General features: G+C 55.0%; 1 protein-coding gene across 6 annotated transcripts in view; it reads right to left on the bottom strand.

Annotated features, from left to right (window-relative positions):
* Positions 1-21,750, bottom strand: part of IGSF9B (immunoglobulin superfamily member 9B) — a 58,494-nt gene that overhangs the window by 17,302 nt on the left and 19,442 nt on the right. Inside the window, exons 6-20 of one of the 6 annotated variants that reach the window (XM_045080339.1) lie at positions 20,371-20,512; positions 19,876-20,021; positions 17,152-17,294; positions 16,694-16,834; positions 16,494-16,610; positions 16,066-16,216; positions 14,840-14,963; positions 12,292-12,467; positions 11,039-11,265; positions 10,069-10,153; positions 7,465-7,626; positions 7,045-7,090; positions 4,819-6,468; positions 4,065-4,154; positions 3,271-3,316 (exon numbers count right to left, since the gene is read on the bottom strand). In XM_045080339.1, coding sequence (XP_044936274.1) covers positions 3,271-3,316; positions 4,065-4,154; positions 4,819-6,468; positions 7,045-7,090; positions 7,465-7,626; positions 10,069-10,153; positions 11,039-11,265; positions 12,292-12,467; positions 14,840-14,963; positions 16,066-16,216; positions 16,494-16,610; positions 16,694-16,834; positions 17,152-17,294; positions 19,876-20,021; positions 20,371-20,512 — 3,446 coding nt within the window. The other 5 variants (XM_045080340.1, XM_004763949.3, XM_004763955.3 and 2 more) reach the window with 5 other exon arrangements.

Genomic DNA, 21,750 nt, shown 5'->3' with positions numbered 1-21,750 from the left:
ATGTCCCCAGTCAATATCAAGCCCACAGTGACCTATCAGATAATGAAGCTTTTGATGCTGCTGTCTGTCAGACAGTGGAAAGCATGGGTTAAGCAACTTCATCCTATCCCTGGAATAAAGTTGGTAAGAGAATCCGAGGTTGACCAGCAGGTTACCCTGTTAGAAAAGCATCCAAACCTGGGCTCTCTAAGAAATGGAGGTCACTGTTCTCTTCCCAATCAAATTCAATTCTTCTAAAGTATACAGGAATCCAGCAAACTCTGGCGCTTTCCTCCTCACAGGAAGTCAGAGTATGAGGCCTAAAGGCCCAGAGGTTTTTCTGGATCTTCCATGTCATATGGAGTTCCCCGTGAACCCCAGTTCTCTGTCCCAGCGATGCTTCTCTGCAGTTCAGAACTACCAAAAACTGCCTGGAATTTACTCTCTCTCTGTCTGTTTTCATAAAATCCATACAAGACCCAAATCACAACCATTTAGCCCAGGGCCTTGGCTGCTTAGCTCTCTGCTTACCTAGGATAGTGGAGAAAAAACACAGACAAAAAGGTTCAAAAAATAGGCAAACCACAGGTCAGAGAAGTCAGAATCCACTGGACAGTTCCTGCTCTTACTGGCCTAATTGCTGACCACTCCAACATATGTCGGCTGTCCCCAGTCAGCAGGCAGAGGCAGTGATTTAAGGAGTGTTTTTCTCCTCTTCATAACTGCCTGACAGCAGACTCTGCTCACCTGACCTTAGACCATGGAGGGTGGATGAGGACATCCACTTGTATATAAGGCATGGCCGGGAAAAAGGTCTCCCCACTCTCCACTTATAAAACAGAAAGCCAGGATTGCAGAGGTCAGCTCCCACCCAGCAGTAATGACAGAGGGCAACCTTCTCCAGTGGGATCAGGGGACAAACCCAGTGTTTGGCCTCAGTGCTTGGGAGACTCTTGTTTCCAAATGGGAGCTCCTTCCTACGGTCCACCCAGTAAAATGGGGGCCCCATTCACCCTTCCAGACCCACCTGATTAGAGAGGCCAAGGTTGGCACTAACAGGAGAGGGGGCTTGAGGGGGGAGGTGAGAAGAGGGCTGCTCCTGGTATTGAGACAGGAAGCCGAGAAAACCACCGGCCTCCCAGCAGGCCCCAGAAAGGGCTGGTCCACGCAATACAACTCCCCACTCTGAGATGGGAGTTGGCAAGAGAAAAAGGGGAGAGAGAAAGGAGGAGAGGCGGGAAGACCACTGCAGGTACAGGGGAGAAGGAACAGGAGAGAGACTGAAGGAAACAGGAACAGAGCAAGAACGAACGTAGACAAGACGTGTCACACCTTCTCCAAGCAAGACCAAGTGGAGACACATGCAAAGGAGCAGCATGAAGACAGCGTCTGAAGAGGAGCCTGACGCCTCCCAATGGCCCCAGCAGCTACTGCGCCCGGGGGAGGCTCTCAGCAAGCGGGAGTGAGCGGTGGCTCTTGCTGCCCAGCACCATCAAGGTCTAACTCCAAGGCTGCAGGGAGCACTTAATTCTCCTAGGCTGGGGATGCTGGCCAGGCCCCCAAGGAACCAATTCGCCCTCATCACTGCCCTTGGTTTCTGGATTTGCCACAGCAGGGAGAATATGATAGCTCAGCTCTCAGATCTGGTGCAGTGGGGAGGTTGTGCAGGGAGGGGTCAATGACTGGTGAGGGGAGTGTCGGTAACAACGGGGAATGGGGGTCCAGGCACTTTCCAGGAGTGGAGTAACAGCTGGTGCTGTAGCTATCACCTCTCTGGGGGTGAGAGAAGGGTCCTAACTGGGGTTCAGGGAGGGAGAGCAGGAAGGTGCGGGATGGCCCAGTCATTGTCACTCTGGAGCATACACCCAGGAGGCCAGAGGAGGCCCCTCAAGAAGGTAGGCCCATAACTCCTTCCTGATACCCTCCCTGCTCTCCAGTGCTAATGGCCGCAGTGTGGTACCCAACTAGCCTCAGACACAATCCCACGGCCTCCTGGCTGTTAACGAGTTTATAGCTGCAGATCATAAAGAAATGGCAAAGCAGTCCAATCCTTCTTCTGGGAGGCCACTTTTCTGACCGAAGCCTTACAGTCCTGAGTTAGGATAGTCAGCCTCCCTTGACATTTCTAGGTGTGCAAGGGATGCAGATGCTTCTCACCTAGAGAAGCCAGGAAGCCCTCCTGTTCCCACTCTGCTTGTTCCCAGAGGCACAGGCAATGGTGTCCATGGCAAAAAGAAGCATCTTAGTCACCAGAAAGACAGTCAGTCTCGGGTGACCCTAAGCCTCTTAAAGAGACTTGATAACCGTCTAAACTGCCCAAGTTCCTGAGACCTCCACCTGGAAGAACACCAGAAGAGGACCAACCTCTGTGGAGCGCAGAGGAAAGAGCACAGCGCTTCACTGCTCAGCTTCCTCCTGCCACGGGGGAAGCCTGTCCTCTACCCCTGGGACTCTCCTCCCAAGACCCCAGAGCTGTGACCCAAGGAGATCAGGAGTGGCTACTACAGGGATCTTGAAAGCAATTTGGACCTGAGGGCGAGGTCCACATCTCAGTCCTGTAACAACCAAGAACAGGCTACCGAAGGCAAGGGACATGAGACATGGTGACAGTCCCCTGCCCTTGCCCTCACAGGACTACAGGTGACCTGGTCCTGAGGATGACCCAGCTGAGGGAAGGAGTTGCCAGTTGAGGGAAGGAGCTGGGCCACACCCCAACCGTGTGTTCCTTGAGATTAGAAAGATCTCAAGAAGGCTGTGAGGGACCAGCAACCCCAGAGGAAGATCTGAGTCTCTGGGGGACTAGCATGGAACTGGGGAGGGGTGGGGGGCGCTGCCTGAGTTTGCTGGGAAACCAGGGCAAGCAGGGGTGGTTCTGGATCTAAGTGTGGCCTGATGTTTCCAGAGGTGCAGAGATGCAAAGCGGCTCTTAGGCATTCTAGCCCCTCAGGGTGCATGCAGGGTCCCAGGGGGCTTCTGTGGGAGGCCCTGGGTGTGTGGGCAGCAGGGGTCCAAGTGAGGAAAACTGCAGGGAGGCTCTGGGAGAGGCTTGGCATGTGAGGTGGGAGTCAGAAGCTGCAGCTAGGCAGTGCCCGAGCGTGGCCTGGTGAGGCTGTGGGAGCAGCATGATGTGGGGAACCCAGAAGCCGTGGGGTCCAGAGCAGCGGAGGCTGCCGCCCACAGAGGGGGTGAGGGGACATGGTTTGGATTCCCCTGTAAAGGAAGCGATGGCCCTGCGGAAGCCCCGTCCGCCTGTCCGCCCCCCGCCCCGCCCCAGCCGCGGAGCTCCCTTACCTATTGAGCTGAGGAGAGGCTTGTCTCGACAACACTGCCCAGATAGCTGAGATCAATCAGAAACAAAGCAGTTATCAACACGGGCGTGGGGGAACCACCCACGCACACCCAGAGGGGAGGAGGGGAGGAGCACGGGGGCCAGAGAACCACAAGCGAGGCCAGAGAATGGGGTGAGGGGAAGGAGAGGAGAGAGACAGAGAACCAGACGGCACGATGGACGAGGCAGATGAGCGCTGCACAAAGCACAGACGACAGGGCTGCGGCGCACAGCACCTCCTGCACAGACGGAGGCACGGGGTCCCGTGGGCGCGCCACGCCGGGCGTCCTAGCTAGAGCTCTCCGCCACCTTCTCCGCCTGCCAGGAGCAGGGGCAGTGGGAGGAGAACCCGTACTTCCAGGTACCAGAGAGGGTGGGAGTGCCTGGGGCAGGGGAAGGGCGCTGGGCTCCCTCCTCTCCAACCGCCTCCCATCCTGCCTAAGACCAGGCCAGCCTCCTCTGAAACACTCTGCTCCCCTGCACAGGCGGCCACATCAAGAAGAGAGACCAAAGGACGGAACCAGAGAGAGAGAGAGAAAGGGAGGGAGGGCAGGAGGGACCAGGGGGCCCTACGGAGACTTTGCAAACCCTTCGGAGCCAGTCGGGCCAACCCCAAGAAGATCGAGGAGGAAGAAAGACAGACAGAAAGCCAGACTTGAGAAGGAAGGAAGGGAGAGGGGTGGAGGGGAGAGGGGGACAGGGGAAGAAAGACGAGAGAAAAAGAGGCACAGACGGGCGTCCAGGCTGACTCTGGTACCTGGAATACCAGCTGCTACAGTTTAGAGTGTGCTCTCTCAGGCAGGCTGATCGCAGGAGCTTGTCTGTCTGTCTGTCTGTCTGCAGCTTCCTGCGAGGCACACAGGTTGGGGTAGGGTATGTGGCTCCAGGATCACAGTTCACAGGCCTGAGATTTTGCTCTCCCAGCCTCCAGGATGTGCCCCCTGGAGAGTTTGTTGGGTGGGGGGGACCCCACTCACTAGGCTGCTAAGGCCAGGAGATTGGGAAGAGGAGCCCCAGGCCTGGTGGTCCAGGGAAATCAGGCTTCAGGGTCCTGCCTAGCAGGGAGGATGGGCCGGGAAAGAAAAGGAGGCTGGATACAAGGTCTCTGGGTAAACCCTGGAATCACCCAAAGCCAGGATCACAGGGATGCAGAGAGCCCTACATTGCAAGAGTAACTGAGGTGACCTCTCCCTCAGACACATCACACTCCCCCCAACCCCCCGCCCATGTGCGTCTACTCCCCCATCACCCTGGGGGCCTCCTGAGAGCTCTGGGCTGGGTGGAGAGGCTCCCTCATGCTCCTGGCAGGGTACCTGGGCAGGTAAGCCCCACCCTCAACCCCATATCCACACCCCGCTGATGCCAGGACCAGAACTCTCCCGAAGGGATGCTGCAGCATGTCCAGACAAGCCCTGTCATTTGGGTTGATGGAAGGGGCGGAGGGTGGGTAAGGAATGGGGGGTGGAAGATGACCAGGTGGAGGTGGGCAGGAGAAACCAGCTCACACTCACCCTGAAGTAGGTAATGGCGGTGGGGGGGGCTCTGGTCTGAGCAGTTCCTCCCCCATCCTTCGAGGGGAAGGCGTCTGTCCAAACACATCCAGGTTGTCCGCAGGCCCTGCAGGGCCTGGCGGAGGGGAAGGGTAGCCTGTGGCCAGCGTGGTGAAGCCCATGGTGGGCCGGTAGCTGGGGCTCCCGCTGCGGCTGCTCTGGGAAGGGGAGCCCGTGGATGGCGTGGATTTGCGAGAGAAGCTGACAGCGGCCGGCGGCTGCAGGGTGATCTCCGACATCTCTGCCTGCTGCAGGAGGCCCGGGCGAGGCCGGGCCCGGGCGGCAAGCTCAGGGGAGCCGGTGCGGGAGCTGAGGGGGCTTTGGGTCAGAGGCGAGAGCCGGGAGGGCTGTAGCACCACTTGATGTAAACTGGGCTCGGCGCGCCTGGCCTGCCGGGGGCTGGGCCGGGGCCGGGGCTGGGGCTCGTACCACCGGGTGTCCAGGCCAAATGTGCTGGGGCCGCTGTGCCCCCCGGGCTCGGCCGGCTCGGGGTAAGGCAACACGGGGATGCCCATACCTTGGCTGGTATGTCTTAGCTGCCCTTGGCTCACCAGAGGTTGCATAGGTCTGTCCTGCCACTTAGCGGAGGTGGGCACTGGGACGGGGCCTCTGCCCGGCGATTTGCCTGCCCAACCCTTTGGCGCCTCCAGAGACAGGATGCCTGGGTAGGCCGCGGGCACCTGCAGGGAGGTGGGAGGCAGTCCTCGGGGGAGGCAGGCCTTGGGCTGCAGACTCTCGGCTACATCACAGGGGTGCAGCTGGTGGGGAAACATCATGGCCGGGGTTTCCAGGCCCCCAAAGGGGAATTCTGGTCGGCCCCAGGGCTCAGGGGAGCGCCCTCCTGTGGGTGTCTGAGTCAAGGGCAGCGTGCTGTTGGAAGCATTCTCTCCGTTTTCCTCAGGAATGGTGGGGTGGCCGAAAGGCCCCTCAGTGTGCAGGGGTGGGGAGGACATGACCGAGCTCAAGGGGCTGCCCACTTCTGGCATGTAGAAGGGCGGCGGCTCCACCTCCCCAGGGCTGCTGCTGCTGAGGTACCCATAATACTGGGCATGGTGGAAGGGCCGGGGGGCGGGGGGTCTGGCCTGGCCTGTGGCCTGGAGCCGACCTTCCAGGCCGCCGGGGCCCTCCAACCCACGGGGCTGGAACCGAGGGCTGTATGCTGGTGGTGGCAGGTAGGACTCCTGGCTGGACGACAGAGGAGTCAGCTGGGACTTCAGGGCAGCCACAGATGTGGGCACCAGCGGGTCCTCGTTCTCCTCATCCGACTGGCGGAACTCGGGGTACATGTCCGTCTCCTCGGCAAAGGGGAAGCCCTCAATGCGCCTGCTCTTCATCGAGGGCTCCATCTCGGACGGATCCATCACGAAGCGGCCATCGGGGCCTCTGCTGATGAGCTCGATGGGCGTCGTGGCCTCAGCCTCGGCCTCGGCCTTGGCCACACTGTACTTCTTGCTACTGATGGCCCTCTTGGTCTTCTTGTACAACGACAGCTCCTTCTCCCGGGTGGGACTCAGCATCCTCTTGGCTGCCGGCTGGCCTTGGTCATCGGAGGACTCCGACGGGGCCCGGAGTGTGCGGATGCTCTCGGGGCTCACCTTGCCAGAGGACAAGCTGTAGGGGTGAGTGAAGGAGCAGGAGCATGAGGTGGGAAACGCCTGCTCCTCCACTTCTTTTTCTCCTCTTAACGGACCACCACAAACACTTAAGACAATACTCAAAAAAAGGGATGCAGATGGGCCGCATATTTTGGCGGGAAATACTTTGCTCAACGCTCCGCTGTCTAGATATGTCCCGGCCATTTCTGAATGAACACCCGCATTTCTGCTTTCATTCTGCCCTGTCCTTCCTGTCTGCCCCACTCTGTCTAGTTGCACCCCTAACTTCATTCCCAGCGTGCTCAAGAATGGCAACCCCACCTTCGTACCAACTTAAGTGAAACACACTAGGAAGGCACATCCATTAGGATGGAAAAAACATCACAGAAACCCATTCCAAAGCTAAAAAGAAATGGATTGCCCACTAATTTGGACTGTCCACACTACTGCTCCCTCGGTGCACATGGCCAACTTAAAAATACCACGCAGATCCGCGGAAAACAAATAGTTTCGAGGGGCTGAGCGGGGCCAACCACCTGCCTGTGTCCACCCTGCACCTCTGCCCACACACTAGCACAGCAGAGGCACTTACGGAGACTCCAGGCTCTTTCTGCAGTGAGTAATGGAGAGTGGAGGATCTGGAAGGAAGAAGAAGGGGAGGAGAGCCTACTGAGGCCAGAGACCCCAAACTCGTCTCAGGCGTCCACAGGTCCCGGAGCAAAGCCACAGAGGGGAGCCGCTCCTTCCAATGCTTGGTATCTCTGGGGCCAGTCCCCAGCCCTGGGCTCACCACCACTACATGTGTCCTCTCGCCCATTCTGGCCCCTCACTCCCTCCCCAGCATCCTTCTTCCTTACTCCCTCTTCCAGATCAAGTCCCACTGGCGATTCCACCCATAAGACCCCATTTCCCTGTTTTCAAGGGGACCCATGCTAAAAGTGGGCCATCTCTTCCAACAGGGAGCATTTGGAGCTGGGCCAGGTAGAGCAGGGCGGTGGGGGCAGACACCCACCTTTTTTGCGCTTGAGCTTACGCTTGCGCTGCTTGTTGACAAAGCAGGCGGCCAGGGTGCTGAACAGGATGGCAGCTGCCAAGAAGCAGATGGTAGCTACGATTCCAGCCAACACAGGCCGAGCTAGCCCGTCATCGGTCAGGTCCGGCTGTGGGAAGATGTCTGTAGGGGGTTGCGAGGAACACGCATGACTCCTCCCCTGCCTCCCTCCTATAAAAGCCCCCACCTGCTCTGACACCTAGCCCCCACGTACTTTTCCCTACCTCTGCAGAACAGATAATGTTAAGGCTCGGGATCTGTGCTCAACTCTAGCACTTGGAGAGGTTTGGATAGAGGGGGAAGAGAGAGAAGAGACTAGTTTACGGAAGTCAAGTGATTGCTACAGAGCTTAGAAAGAAGGAATCACATCTGTATCTTACCCCATAGCAGTAATAATTTCCATAATTATGTCTACTTGGCTAGTGCTTTTTGTAAAGGGCTCTCATGCATACTACCGACACCCTTGTATGAGGCCAACAGAGCACATGCTATCGCTTTCATTCCCTAAGGTACAGAAACCGTCGCTGGCAGAATTTGAGCAACTTGTTGGCATAAAGATTGCCCATCAGTTCCTGTACAAGACTGTAACTCTGGTCTCCTGCTGGGGATTTGCTGCCTTCTGCCACGCCATCTCGACGAAATTAGAGCCTACTGTGGAGACACCTTGAAAGTAAAATACTACAGCAGAGAGAAGAGGTTGTGACTACAGAATTCAGATCCATCCATTTCTAAGTCCTTACAGCACAGCTGAGCAATTCCTACAGGGAGGGTGAGCACGTCCGGGTCGTCCCGGGTTCAGAATGCTAGAGCCAGCAGAGACATTCAACATAGGTCCAACTTCATTTTACTTAGTTTCACTCTGTGTCCAAATCCATACAGTTCATTAGTGATGGAGCCAGGACTAGAGCCCCAGCTACTGTACCCCACTTCAAAGTCAGTTATAATAGAAAGTGTCAGTCTTTAGATTCTGTGGATTATGATAAATTTGCCAGAGCTCATCATTCTGCTGAAAATAACAATGGATGAAAATAACCCAAATCACGTTTATGAGTTGAGTAGGCAAATGGAATGTTATAGCCTTTGGTAATGGAAGAGCTTAGGGACAGGAGGCTGAGGTTGCTGTGCCTTCATTCACCCATGGGGAGTCTTCCCAGTATGTGGGCTTCCTTTTGGTGCCAGGCATAAAGCCACTGAACACAGAACAGTTCACTGATGAAAACCCTCAAGTCTTCTATTCTAGCCTTGACTGTAAGCTCTGTTCCCTGCTGCTCCTCTCTGAGTCCCCTACATGGAGGCAAGCCAAGACAGGGTATTTTCATAATAAAAAGGAGAAGGGAGAGAGGGAGGGAGGGAAGGAAGGAAGGAAGGAGGAAAGAAGAAAGAAAGAGACAAAAGCCAAGGGTGCCATGGTGTCTAACATAAGGCAGAAGTCACACCCTATGGCCCCAGTGCTGTGGTGTCACTTAGAACCTCCCCTGTCCTTCCCCAAGTCTGCCTGCCCTGGTGCTTCTGTAGCTCGAAGCCCTGCTGCATGAGCTTCTTGGCCAAGCTCCTTGTCAACTGGTCCCAGAGGTCCTTCACTGCCCATGGAAATGGTGCCATTGCTTAATCACTAAGCAAAAGCCTCTTCCCATACCAAGGGAGCCACTTCACTGGGCGAGGGAGGGGCTCTGCTATGTTTCAGGAACTGTAGCTAGAGAAAGATGTGTAGAAATGGGACCAGGGCCAAGAGAAAGAAAGATAAATGGGGAAAATGCTAGGGAGTTGGCTTTATTTAGCCTGAAAAAAATCTAGGGAGACGAAGGAGTGGAGGAAACAACACCAAACAGCAATTTTCCAAATAAAACCACCATAATTATAAAGCAGTCTTATAATAGGCCTTCAACAAATATGTGCTGACCTGTTGTCTCTCCAATTCACCGCCCCAGTCCATTACAGAGGATAGCACTAGAGGAAACAGGGATTTCATAACAAAAGAACTTAAATCAAGTTCTTCATGACTACTATCGTGACAAGATTAGCTATATTTCTTCCTATGGCTATCTTACAGAAAGTGTCATAAATACAGCTCTATGGTTGGAGAAATCCTGTCCATCAAGGGAGAAGAAGGATGGGTTGGAGGGCCTTGAGAAATGACGAGACTCAGTCTCCACCAGAGCTCTCAGTTGTTTCCACTTCAGCCTCCCTCCCCATATTAGCTCTCTCCCAAAGGGCATCCACATGGCTCTTATGTCCTAGAACTGTAAGAGAACGAACCTCCCCCCTCAAAGTACCTGTGCTGGAGATGCCCTACAGCTATAAGAGAACCTCCTCCTTACCTAAGCTGGAGACTCCCTATAGTTTTAAGGAACCCCCCCCCAAGTACCAGTGCTGGAGACACCCTACAGCTATAAGAGAACCTCTTTCCACCAAGTACCTGTGCTGGAGACTCCCTACAGCTGTACAAGAACTCCCCCTCCAAAGTACCTGTGCTGGAGACACCCTACAGTTGTCTCTCCCCCCGCCAAGTATCTGTGCTGGAGATATCCTACAGTTGTAAGAGACCCCCCCCCTCACTTCGAGTACCTGTGCTGGAGATGCCGGCGATGTTGCTGGGTTCGCTGATCAGATCCTGCATGACGGCCAGAACCCGGAATTCGTACCAGGTGTCCTACAGCCCCCAGGACAAGACCCTGTCAGCCTAGGGACCTGAGACAGCAAATGACCCACTGCTGACCCTCCCCTACCCACCCTGCAACAATCTCTTATGTTACAGTGTACCCAAGGCAGTGGCCTACCAGAAGCGATGAACAGCTCTCAGTTTAAAAAAAAAAAAAAAGCCCTGATCTGTAGCATTTGCCAATTGCCATGGTAAAAATACTCCCAACATGGCAGATTTCAATCTACAACTAGAAGTTCCTGAAAGCAGAGTTGGAAAGAGATGCACACATGGGTTCTCAGGAGGCCCCATGAGCCAATTCTACCACTAAATGAGTGTCCAGGGAAGGAAGACAGAAAGACAGATGAGATTGTCCATATCCAGGAAATAAGCTGCTTCCTCTCTCCAGCTAGAGAGAGATCAAAGTTTAAAGAGGGTCTGCTAAGAAAAAAAAAATAATAATGTCTCTTCCTCTGGGGACTCTGAATTGTTAAGGCAGGGGTGCTTCCCTGGACAAAGCTAGAAGACTACCCTTCTGGAAAATTCTTTGCCCAGCCCAAGTTAGACTGCTAGCAGGGAGCTAAGGTAACTGTCTAGTGACATATTCAGGGCTCCTCAGCAGCCCTGCCTGGCCTCGGCTTATGTGGAAAAGCCCTCACAGCAATAAAAGCCCATGTTGCCACACACTGGTCCTGAGTCTGTGGGACCTTGGCTGCCATGACCTGAAGATCCCAGATCTTGGTAGCAGATCTGAGAATAAAGAAATTGGTGTGGGGCGGCAGTACATGGCTGTGCCTCATACACCTGACACGGGTCACTCAAAGCTTCTGGTGACTCCAGAGAGTCATGTCACTTTCAGGATTTGGGAATAGCAGCAGGGAAACCTAGGCACCTCACCTGTGACAGATCCTTGGCAAAGAACTCTCCATCAGTGCCTGGGATGGCACCATCTAACGTCTCCCAGTGTTCCCCGACACGGTATTCCATGATGTAGCGGTCAATGGGAAAGCTGTGATTGGCAGGGGGGAGCCAAGACAGGAGCACACCCTGCTGGGTCCGATTGGCTGTGAGGCACCTTGGTGGGGTAACCAGCACCAGGGGTTCTGGAGTTGTGATAGGGAATGCTACAGCACAGAGGGAAGAGAGAGAGAAGGGACATGGTGGTGCTGAGGTCCCTGCTCCCTCAACTCTCTACATGCTGTCTTCTGGCTCAGCACGTGCCCCTCAGAACGTATCACATTCCCATGCATGAGTCATTTCAGGACAAGACTGTCACATAAAAGAGCCCTCCTCACCCAAGGGAAGTGGCCCACATGATCCTACTTTCTGAGCACTTCTAAAAACATAGATGAGGGAATGGAGTTCTTCAAAAGGAAAGGGGGGAAAAAAAAGCTAACAAAGGGGAATCATGGGAGGAAGATGGAAGAATTAAATGTAGTCTTTTAGATAAGATAGTATCTTAAGAAGATACTACAATATGTATCTACTTCTAAAGAAGTAGGAATGCCTTCCCCTAGCTCAGTCTACTCTCAATTGCCTTCTTGGCCCAGGTAGGAAAACAGGGCCAGGGAGGAAAGTTCCAGAGTAGGGGTAAACATCCCAACACTGCTGCACCCCTTGTTGGCAGTAAAGGATCCAGGAACAGGCTAGAGGGGTGCCACTTGTCCACAGCTGCTCTCGAGGTGGGATGGAGCGAGCCACTGGGTCCAGGAAGGAAGAGGTGGCATGACTAGGAGATTCAACGGGGAGAACTGGCCACACACCGGCCACCAAATGAGGCCAAGGGCCAGAGGAAAGAATTGGTAAGAGCACAGAAGGAAGAAGGATTTCCAGGCTGCCCTGTGAAGCCACAGGAAGATACAAACATGTGGCTTAACAAGGAAGGATAAATGCTGAGCCTCTTCCTTAACAGCAATCTGTCCAAAAGTGCTCTGATGTGGGACAAGGCACTATGGTCCAGGCAAACCCCACAGAACAGTATGACAAATCCTTCCTGGGAGAGCAAATGACGTGATTATGTAAAGCACATAGGAAGGTGTCAGGCACGAAGTAATCAGTAAGGTTAGCTGCTAGGACCATCACCACCATTACCATCCTTACCCAGCTCCTCCAGGCAATATCCTCAAGACATCCCGGCCCGGGGCCCTCACCTAAAGTGTTCACAGTGACCACCTCACTGAAGGCGCTCGTTCCCAGCTTGTTCTGGGCCAGGACGCTGAACTGGTATGCTGTCTCAGGCTCCAGGGTGTCCACTAGCAACCAGTTGGGTCCCGGCGGCACTGGCAAAGACAGCCAGTCATGGGGCCCAAACTGTGCCCGCTTCATCCTGGCCAAAAGAAAGAGAGAGGATCGGGGACAAGGGGGTGGGGTGGGTTACACTGGAGACACAAGAGTACATGCAAGGTCCTCAAGGAGGTGGCAGTGGGCAGACCTGGCCTTCCCAGGTTTTAGGACAGAAAGAGGTAATGACCAAGGTGGGATGACCTACCCAACTTCGGCTGTGCCACATTGCCAGCCGCTGCTGATACCTCCTCTGCTAAGAGGAACCCTTAGGTAGAAGTGACGCCCAAGATTCTGGTCAAACCACCAAGTGCATTCTGGGAGAATCTCACCCTGGTCACAACCCTGAGAGCAGCTCTGCCTTGAGAGAGTCAGGACACACGGAACAAGGCAGGTACCATCATGGGAAGGTGAGGATGAGCAACTCAGCAATGGCAGACCCTATAGGGAAAGAACCCAGGTGACCTCAGCTGCACACCCTCTCCAGGACAGCCAAAAGTGGGATGTCAAGTAACCCAGAGGGCTCACTCTGTCCAACCAGCTTTGAGTCTTCTGAGGAAGTCTAGGGTATATGACAAAAATAACCAGGGGCTTCCCCAGTGAGGACCACAGTCCTTAAGGCCTCAATGGTTAGAGCTCACCATCAAGGGAAAGGTCACACTGTGCGTGGAGAACCCTGAAACTAGGAGTGAAGGTTAGGCCTTGTTCTATACTGCCCACCTAACTCTCCGCAGGCACTGAGGCCGGGATCTATAGGTGCAGTGTCCCTGCATCACCACAGGGGGGAGACATCAGCCTAGGAGACTGAGACCCTGGGCAGCTTTCTTCTTGCAGCCCTGAGCTCAAGCTGTAACTTAGCGGACGCCCGCCCACCGGGTTCCCTCTCTGTTTAAAGGCTCACTACCATGAATGCTCAGAAGTTTGAGCCAAGGCAGCAGAAAGCACAGCAAGAAAGAAGCTGGTGCCAAATGTCTGAGTCAGTACTGGGAGAGTCAGGCAATCAAAATGAGAGGGAAGGAGACCTCCCCAAACTTCACAACCACCCGTACCCCCAACCCAGCCCCGGGCACCAAAGCAAGTGAGCAAAGTGTAATAAAGCGGTGCAAATGAGCAGCAGCGTGGAGCAGGACCGCAAGCAGTGAGGGAGACCCCGGTCTAGGCCCAGACCTGCCACTCGGACATCCCCGAAGTTGGCTTGGCCATGCCAAATGCACTTCCCTGAACACACAGCCACCCGGCAGCACCAAGATTCTTGCAGTGGTCCCCTGGCAGGGTTATCAGGAGCACCCCCTTCCCCCAGGCCACCACCGCTCCCCTCCTCTGGAGGACCAGAGATAAGCGTTGGAGGATGTTCTGGTTGCAACTCAGAGAGCTCTCCATGCTCACCATCCAGATGCAGTGTGTCTCTCCAGAACTCAAAACCCCTCATGTATTCAGGACATAGCCACCAAATCACCATGACGGGAAAGAGGGCAGCTGCCTTTCAAACTCCCTTGCTTTTGAGAAGCATACCAAGGGTTCTCCCTGAATTTCCACCAGTCGCCCTCTGCAGGGATGTTTCCTCCTTCCCAGGCTCTGGTTGAGCCTGACTGGGAATACACACCCAGATGAGGCAGGTCTGAAAAGGAGGAAGTGGGAGGACTCATCCTTCCTGCTCAAGGATGTCCCACGCTGCAGGTGGCCAGTTCCTGGCTCAGGACAGGAATATGTGGGAAGAGAAATCCTTGGGGAATGAGAAGGAGGTCAGCTATGGTTCCTCTCTCTACCTTTTCTGTGCCTCCTGACCTCAGCCTGATTTTATGCATCTTTGAGATCCCTTACCTACCCTGAGGCTCAGGCAAAGATCTCAAATCACTACATCTGGCCAAATTAACAGCAGAGATAGAAACATACTAGAGACACAGGGTCCTACAGAAAATGGAAATGCTGAGGACAAGGCCAGAAGGCAGACACCACTTCAAAGCAGTGTCTTCCCCAGAACCACTGGGGAAGTGACAATAAAAATTAGATTCTACACTTCTGGCTGAGCTGTTTCACAATGACCTTGAAGTCTAGGAGTCTCTTCAGACTCCAGAGGACAGAGGGACCTAAAAGCAGCATGAACGAAGGACACAAAAAGGGGTCGTGAGATAAGCTGAGGAAGAGTTGCAGAGGGCGATGGTCGCTTCAGACAACAACCTGAACTGGCATCCCAAACCTTCCAGGTTGGGAATGCAGAACGCCCAAAATCCCTCAGACAGATACACCCCTCCCCCACAAGACCTAGTCACTGTGTCAACACACCTCGCTGCCTGGAGGTCTAGCAGGCGAAGAACCATACATATCCTTCTCATAACGTCCACCCACCCTAGGGACTGACTGAAGTCGGGGGTTGGGGGGAGGGAGAAGCAGAGAGCAAAGCATGCGGGGGTGACTCACAGAGGTCCGTACCAAACTGAGAATGTCTGCTCGAATCCTCCATCATAGCCTGGCTCCCAGGACACGTTGGCAGTTGTCATGGAGACCTGGACCCGGACACTGCCCGGGGCATGGGGGCTGGTGCCTGGAGACCAAGTGAAGTCCTCTCAGACTGAAATGAACTGGGCCCAGGGAGCTGGGCACCCACAGTGGCACTGCACAGTAGCAAAATGCAGTGCCCCAAATGCAGTGCTCAGGGGCGAGGGATGCTCGGAGGAGCAGACGCCCTGCACGGTCGGGCTGTAGAAGGAAACCCGTCCCCCTGTGCCGTCCAGTCCTTCTAGCAAGACATGGCGTGAGCATCAGGAATATGGCCAAAGGGAATCCAGAACCTTTGTCACCCCAGGCCAAAGTCCTGTGCTCCCCTGGCAAACACAGAGACACTCTCCCTGAAGGTCACAGGCAAAGCCAAAAAGCCCCTGTCCTGTAAAGTTCTCTGGCCTCATGAGATAGCCATATTTCTCCCAAACATCAAAGTGAGAGGCAGCACAACACAACTGTTAAGAACTTCAGCTTGGGTTCGAGTCCTGGATCCAGCACATCAGCGATGCTCGGAGAGGTGTGCGATCCACGCCAGCCTTCGTTTCAAATGGATGTACACTGGGGTCTTACCAGTTCTCACCTCATAGGTTATAAATGATGGGGCACCACTTGGTATAGAGCCTAAAACTGGTGGTAAACGCTGAAAAGTGCTGGTCACTCTTACAACTGGCTGTCAGTCCCCAGAGAGGCAGGCTACAATGGTACAAGTTGAGGTCATAGGGACACACACCTCAGGCAGAAGAAGTGGAATCATAATGCCTGGCATCCCAGGAAATGGGAACGCCAGGAACCTCCATGCCAGGCCCAGCCTATGGAGCTCAGCGCACAGGTCCCCTCCCGGATCCCCCTCATTCCGTTCTTCCAGCTCCCCTTCTAGGCCCTAGACACAAACCTCTGAGCAGTTGCTCCTGCCCACACACCTGCCCCATTTCTGCGTGGCAGTGTTGCTGGGGACATTCTGCCAGAAAAAGACCTCCCCGGGACAGGCCCCATGTCACCTTCCCTTAGGCAGGGTGTTACGGAGGGCTAGGGCTACACAGGGCAGGCTCCGGGCTCAGGGGTGGGCCGATTCAGGAAAGATGCCCAGAAAGGGTGGACAGTGCCCAGCACCCAGACCACAGCCCTCCTGCCCACAGCCCCCGTACCGATGACGGTCAGGTGGGTACTGGCAGTGATGCTGGTGACCACGTTGGTGGCGATGCACTCCCACTCCCCGTGGTCCTCCTTACTCAGGGCTCGGAACTGGAGACTCCCGCTGGGCAGGGCATTGTGCTTGCTTCTGCTGGGCTTCCCTACCTTGGCCAAAAAAGGGGGCAAAGAGGAAGGTGGGAGCGGGATGGCAAAGGAGGAACCAGGTCGACAGGGAAGAAGAGAAGCCACCAACACATCAGAAGGCCAAGAACAGGAGAACAGAACCCGAGCACTAGGCCTGCACCCCCACCGCCCCTCCTCCAGAGGGCCCATCACTCTAGAAGTCAGCCCTGCTACTCAGCACCTGGCTCTGTTAGAACAGAGCCACCACAGGTCTTGCCCATCCGCCACACTTCCCAGGAGCTCCAGAACCCAGAGGTACCTTTCTCCACGTGATGACAGGGAAAGGGTCCCCTGCAGCAGCGCAGGGAATGAGCAGCTCCCGGCCAGCCTCCTGCCTATATTCCCAGCCTGGTAGCACCGTAAAATACGGGGGATCCTAGGGAGACCACAGCAAAGCCATGAAGTCGAGGGTTTGGGGTGTCCACTCCCACAGGGGTCTCTCTCAGCCCCAGGCCTCACCTTCAGGACAAGCCGTGCGGGAGCAGACTGGCCCATGGTCCCCAAGGTGTTGTAAGGCACACAGGTGTAAGTGCCAAGAGCCTCCTCTGTGGCCTCCTCAATCCGAATGGAGCCATCCTCCATCAAGGTCCAACCCAGGTTCTGCCGGAGCACAGACAGCAGAGCAGGGAGCAACGGTCAGGGGGCAGAAGCTCAGTCCTGGCTTCCACCAGGCCAGACCTCAGTTGGCAGGCCTGGGCAAAGCACCAGCTAGTCTAGGGCAGGGGCTGTCTACGTGTCCTGGGAGAATGGCAGAAGCTGCACCAGACTGCAGACCCCCCACCAGAAGCAGCTCTGCTTTCCCAGAGTTTTCTGGTGGAGAGTGGAGGGGTCCTGGCAGGGAACTAAACCCTCATAGGCAGCATCTCAATGGCAAGAGAGTGTATTTCACTGTGACCCCACATGCGTCCCTCTAGCACCTTCTCAACCTGCAGGGGGCGGCCATCCTTGTTCCACTTGACCACGGTGGCCGGCGGCTCTGCATCCACAGGGCATCGGATATAGCCGTGAATTCCCACGGGCACGTAGATGACAGGGGGCATGTTGAGGACACGGGCTGGGTCTGCACAAGGTTCGTGTGGGGTGAGAGAGAAGAAAGGCATGAGGGAAGTCGAGGAGTGAGAAATCTTGGCAGGGGGCCAAGACCCCTCACACACCCCCAGGGTCTCATATAGATACCCTATCTCCAAGGAACTGCCCGTCACACCCACCCACCCATTCAGTAAACTCTGCATGTGTCCATGGTGCTCACAATAGTGCCAGGTGCCGGGATCGCCATGAGGAACAAGACGGACAAACCCCAGAGGCCACATCAGGCCACCCCAAAGCCCGCTCGGATCCATAACACTCCTCAAATGCTTCTACACATGGGATGAATGGCAGAACAAGCAGAACAAGGACTCTTGATGTCTGTATCTCCAGCCCCTAGACTCCAAACTTGAAGTCAACGCTTGACCACACCCTCCACCAATGGCTCCTTATCCCAAATCTCTCTTGGACGCCCAGCAGCACTCGGTCCACATCCTAAGCCAAAAGAGGAACGTCAGTTCTATGCATGAGGTGTTCAGAGGCATGACCACCGGTGGTTCTTTTCTCTCCTCTCCATTGTGCAAGTTGCCCAGCTCCACCCCCCCCCCACTGAGCCTCAGTTTCCCCTCTATGCAGCTGGAATGCAGACTCAACCTTGGCCACAGAACAGATGAAAGGTTCTCAGGAGAGAAGCAAGAGCAGCACATCCTGTGATGTGGGTGACTCATAACCTTTCGATTCGTCCCATTCCCTCCGAGGACTACCAAGGAGAAAGATCCAGAACTTCCAGTGAGGCAGTGAGGATGAATGAGCTGGTATCTTTTAAGCATTTGGAGCTCTTCAGAGAACAGCATTACATAAATACCAGGCCGAGTTATATATTTAGACATAGCTTCCTACTTTTGTATGTAGAGTTTTTTTTTTTTCTCCAAGATTTTCAAAGGGTTTATGAATGGGAAATACTCTGAACACTGCTTTTTAGCAGAAATAAAGATCCTTGTCTCACCCACCTGAAAAATCTCACCCCCTGGATTGTCTCTGAAGGCAAGAAGGAGGTAAAAAAGGACAAGCAGGAGTGGGTGAGGGCACCGGGGACGGACAGGGAAACCACATACCCCTCTTGACCGAAAAATGGCCCAGGGCTTCGCCGATGGGGGGCTTCCTCCTGGTTAGATTCATCATTCTTCTAAAGACCACCCCTGTTGGCTTTCTCCCTCTGCCACTGCCACCTTCTTGCCCAAGTGACATAGCCAGACAAGATGCTACTACAAGTGGACTCTTCCCTTCCCCCGCCCCTTTCACATCCAGCAAGTCCTATTCAAATAGCTTCCTGACTGGCTTTTTCCTCCTGCAGGTCTGGGTGGGACAGGCCTGATGTCCTGGGTCACATCACATCACTTTTTTGGGGCCTCGAGCCCTTAAAAACTTGAGAATTCCTAATGTAGCGTGCTGAAAGCCTTTTTAGGTTGACGACCATGGAAATGGTGAAATGTTACCTTTGTCCCCACCGGTAAAATTACTGCATCGAGAAGAAAACAATGAGAACGTGAGGTTAGCAGCTGAGCGGGGCTCAAAGGTCCAGCCAGGCTCTGTCACCCTGGCACCCATTCGACAGGAGACAAGTGCAAACACCCAGAGCTGCAGAATGGCCTCAGAGACCAGCCCCACCTCCTGGGGTCACCAACTGTTCTTCTGCTTGTTCTCAGCTCAAATGCTGATCCAGCCATCTCCAGCCTGTCCTCCTTGTCCCCCTGCTGCTGCACGCCCCTGGGGGTGAGCGGCTCTCCCACACCAGCCCTCCAGTGATGGAGAGCCTGTCACCTCCAGTAACACCCCAGCGTCTTTGTTGTCTTGAGTGACAGGGCCATCCACAAACCAAACGGAAGAAATTAATCCTCATTACTCATCCTTCTCTCCCTTTCTCACAATGATCAGCTTGCCAGGGGGTGGGAAAGCATTGACTACGCTGACGGATTCAAGATTAGCAAACTGAATTATTGTGCTTGCACAAAAGCCCTCGATTGTGCTGGCATGAGGAGCAGCTCATCCGTGTGGATCTCTGGCAGCCCTAGAGAAGAGCAAGGAGAAAGCCAGGAGGGAGCCAGGTGTTGGCAGAACTAGATCAAGTCACCCCAGAAGAGGGTCCTGTCCCCTTCACCTCACACACCTATCCACAGTGGGGGAAGGCGGAGAGCTGACAAGAAATCTAACCCTGTGTCAGTGTCACCTCCCTCATATACCTGAGGGAAAAAAGGCACCAGAGACATCTTGCTCACGGTCCAGAGAGAGGTACTGGCTAGCACTGACTGCAAGGACCATTACTCAGGTCTGCCCATCCTTGAATCCAAACCAACTTGGCTGATGGAACAAATCAGCCAACACGTGTAGCAATGCCTGGCCCAAAAAAAGATGCCCGGCAAGTGCTAGTTTCACCTCAATTGACCAGTCCAGGTCTCGCCCTCCTGTTGGGCTATTCCTGCTTCCTGTCATTCCTCTGCCCACGTTCCCTCAAATGACCCTCGCTCTCCTGCTGTCCTCCAGCATCCAGTCCAGCTAATGAGGCCTGTCTCTTCTGGAACCCCCACCATGTGTGGCTCTCCCTCACCCCTACTCACACTGCACAGTTAAGTATGCTGAGGCAGAGGGGGAACGCCCCAGGCTGTTGCTAGGGACGCAGGTGTACTTCCCCGCATCCTCAGGCTTCACTCGGAAGATGATCAGGGTCCCATCAATCAAGATCCGCACTCTCAACTTCAGGTCGCTGCAAACAAACAAGAAGACAAGGAAGGGTGGGGTTGGCATGGAGGGGAGAAGGTCTTCCAAGAGCCAGCACAGCAAGGCAGCAAGGAGTCCCCTCACCCTGCCAATAAGGCGAGAAGGGCCAGCACTTCCTCACATTCCTGGTCCCTTTCAAGGCCGCTCTGTGCAAACATTGGCCTTGCACCTGGACAGACTGGATCGCCTCTCTGTAAGCTCCCACAGCCCAAGGGCAGCCCATGGCAGCCCCTGCTCAAAGGCCTTGCACCTGGGAGGCCTGGTGGATGAGGACCACCACTGCTCCCCCTGCCCCAGGAGCGGGGGGGGGGGGGGGGGGGCAGCAGCATACTTACTTCTGGAAGTAGACGTTTTCATCCTGCCAATACCAGGTGTAGGTGAGGTTGCCGGGATATGCCTCTGCCCGGCAGGTGAGCAGAGCATCCTGGGATATGTTGACAGTGATGTTCTCAGGAGGGGAAACTATGAAGGGAGGCCCTGGGGAAAGAGGAAATAAACATGACCTTACCTGGTACAGGAGAGAGCAACAGCTCGGGGTCCTCCCAGGAAGTTCTGAGATGACTCAGGAAGGTGTGCCCAGAACTCTGGGAGGGAGCTGGAGGGCAGCACTGGCCCAAGAGGAACAGCATATGCTGGGCAGCTGTCCTAGATATCTTTCTAGCTGCTGCTGTGCTCAGGTCTTACTCTCCTTACAGGTCCAAGATGCAAAAGGTCCTGGGATGTGGTCACAGCGTGCCCCAGCCCCTTGAACCAGCTGCAGACACCTTTTTCGGTGTATGTGTGCCCCTCGCCTCCATGCACACAGCCTCTGTAAATCCTGGCACCCCAAGCCAGCTATCGAACCTCCCTAACACACACACACACTTCCCTTCCTGCCCATCCCTCTCTCCAGCAGAACAGAAGCAGGGCACATGCAAGAGGGACAAAGGCCATCTTTTCAATCCAGAGCAAGGAGTCATCTGGCCTCTGAAGGAGCTGAGAGGCTTGTGCTGCTTATCTGCCAGAGGTCAGGAGGACAGATGTGGAGCGAAGAGCCGGGGGCAAGCAGAGCCAACAGCAGGTGAAATCCCAGCCCTCCCTTGAGCTGGCTTTCCGGACAGTCCACAGCTACCACCTGGCTCTCTCCTGAGAAGGCAGCTCTTCTCCAAGCTGCAGAGGGACCTCTGACCCACACTGCCACTCAACACTCCAAGTCAGAAGAAGGCAGAAAGAACATGTATCTTAGCAGCCCCGGCAGCCTAGACAGCCACCCCCAGCCCTCGCTCTTCCTCCGGCAGGCAGTGGGTGGGAGGCAAAAGGGTGGCCGGGCTCAGCATAAAAGCACAAAGAGACCCCACCTCCCAGATGCTGCCCCCTCTGGGGCACGCTGGGGCCCTAGGCAGGGTGGACCGGCATTTCCCAGGACTGACCAGGCAGACCCTGGCTCTGCCAAATGCCCTCTGTGTTGTTTAAACGTCTGAGGTTTCGACCTCAGACCTCAGACCTCCTGTCGTTATTTATTGATGCCATCACTAATGGGGTGGGAACCTGAGAGAGGTCCCCTCCCCTGGGGAAGATGGAGGCATGGCAGGACACCATGTGGACAGAAAGAGAAACCCAAACCCCACTCAACATAGTGCCTCCCACCATCCCAGCTGATGGCCATAGCAGGCCACCATGGGGGCTCTGGCTGTGAGCCACACAATACTCAGGAGGAGCCCGACCCCACTACTCAT

Source organism: Mustela putorius, unplaced genomic scaffold, assembly GCF_011764305.1.
Source record: "Mustela putorius furo isolate JIRA1106 unplaced genomic scaffold, ASM1176430v1.1 tig00000460_pilon_pilon_pilon, whole genome shotgun sequence".
NCBI classification, from domain to species: domain Eukaryota; kingdom Metazoa; phylum Chordata; class Mammalia; order Carnivora; family Mustelidae; genus Mustela; species Mustela putorius.
Note: the sequence above shows the minus strand (reverse complement) of the source record. Positions and strands in the feature narration are given on the sequence as shown.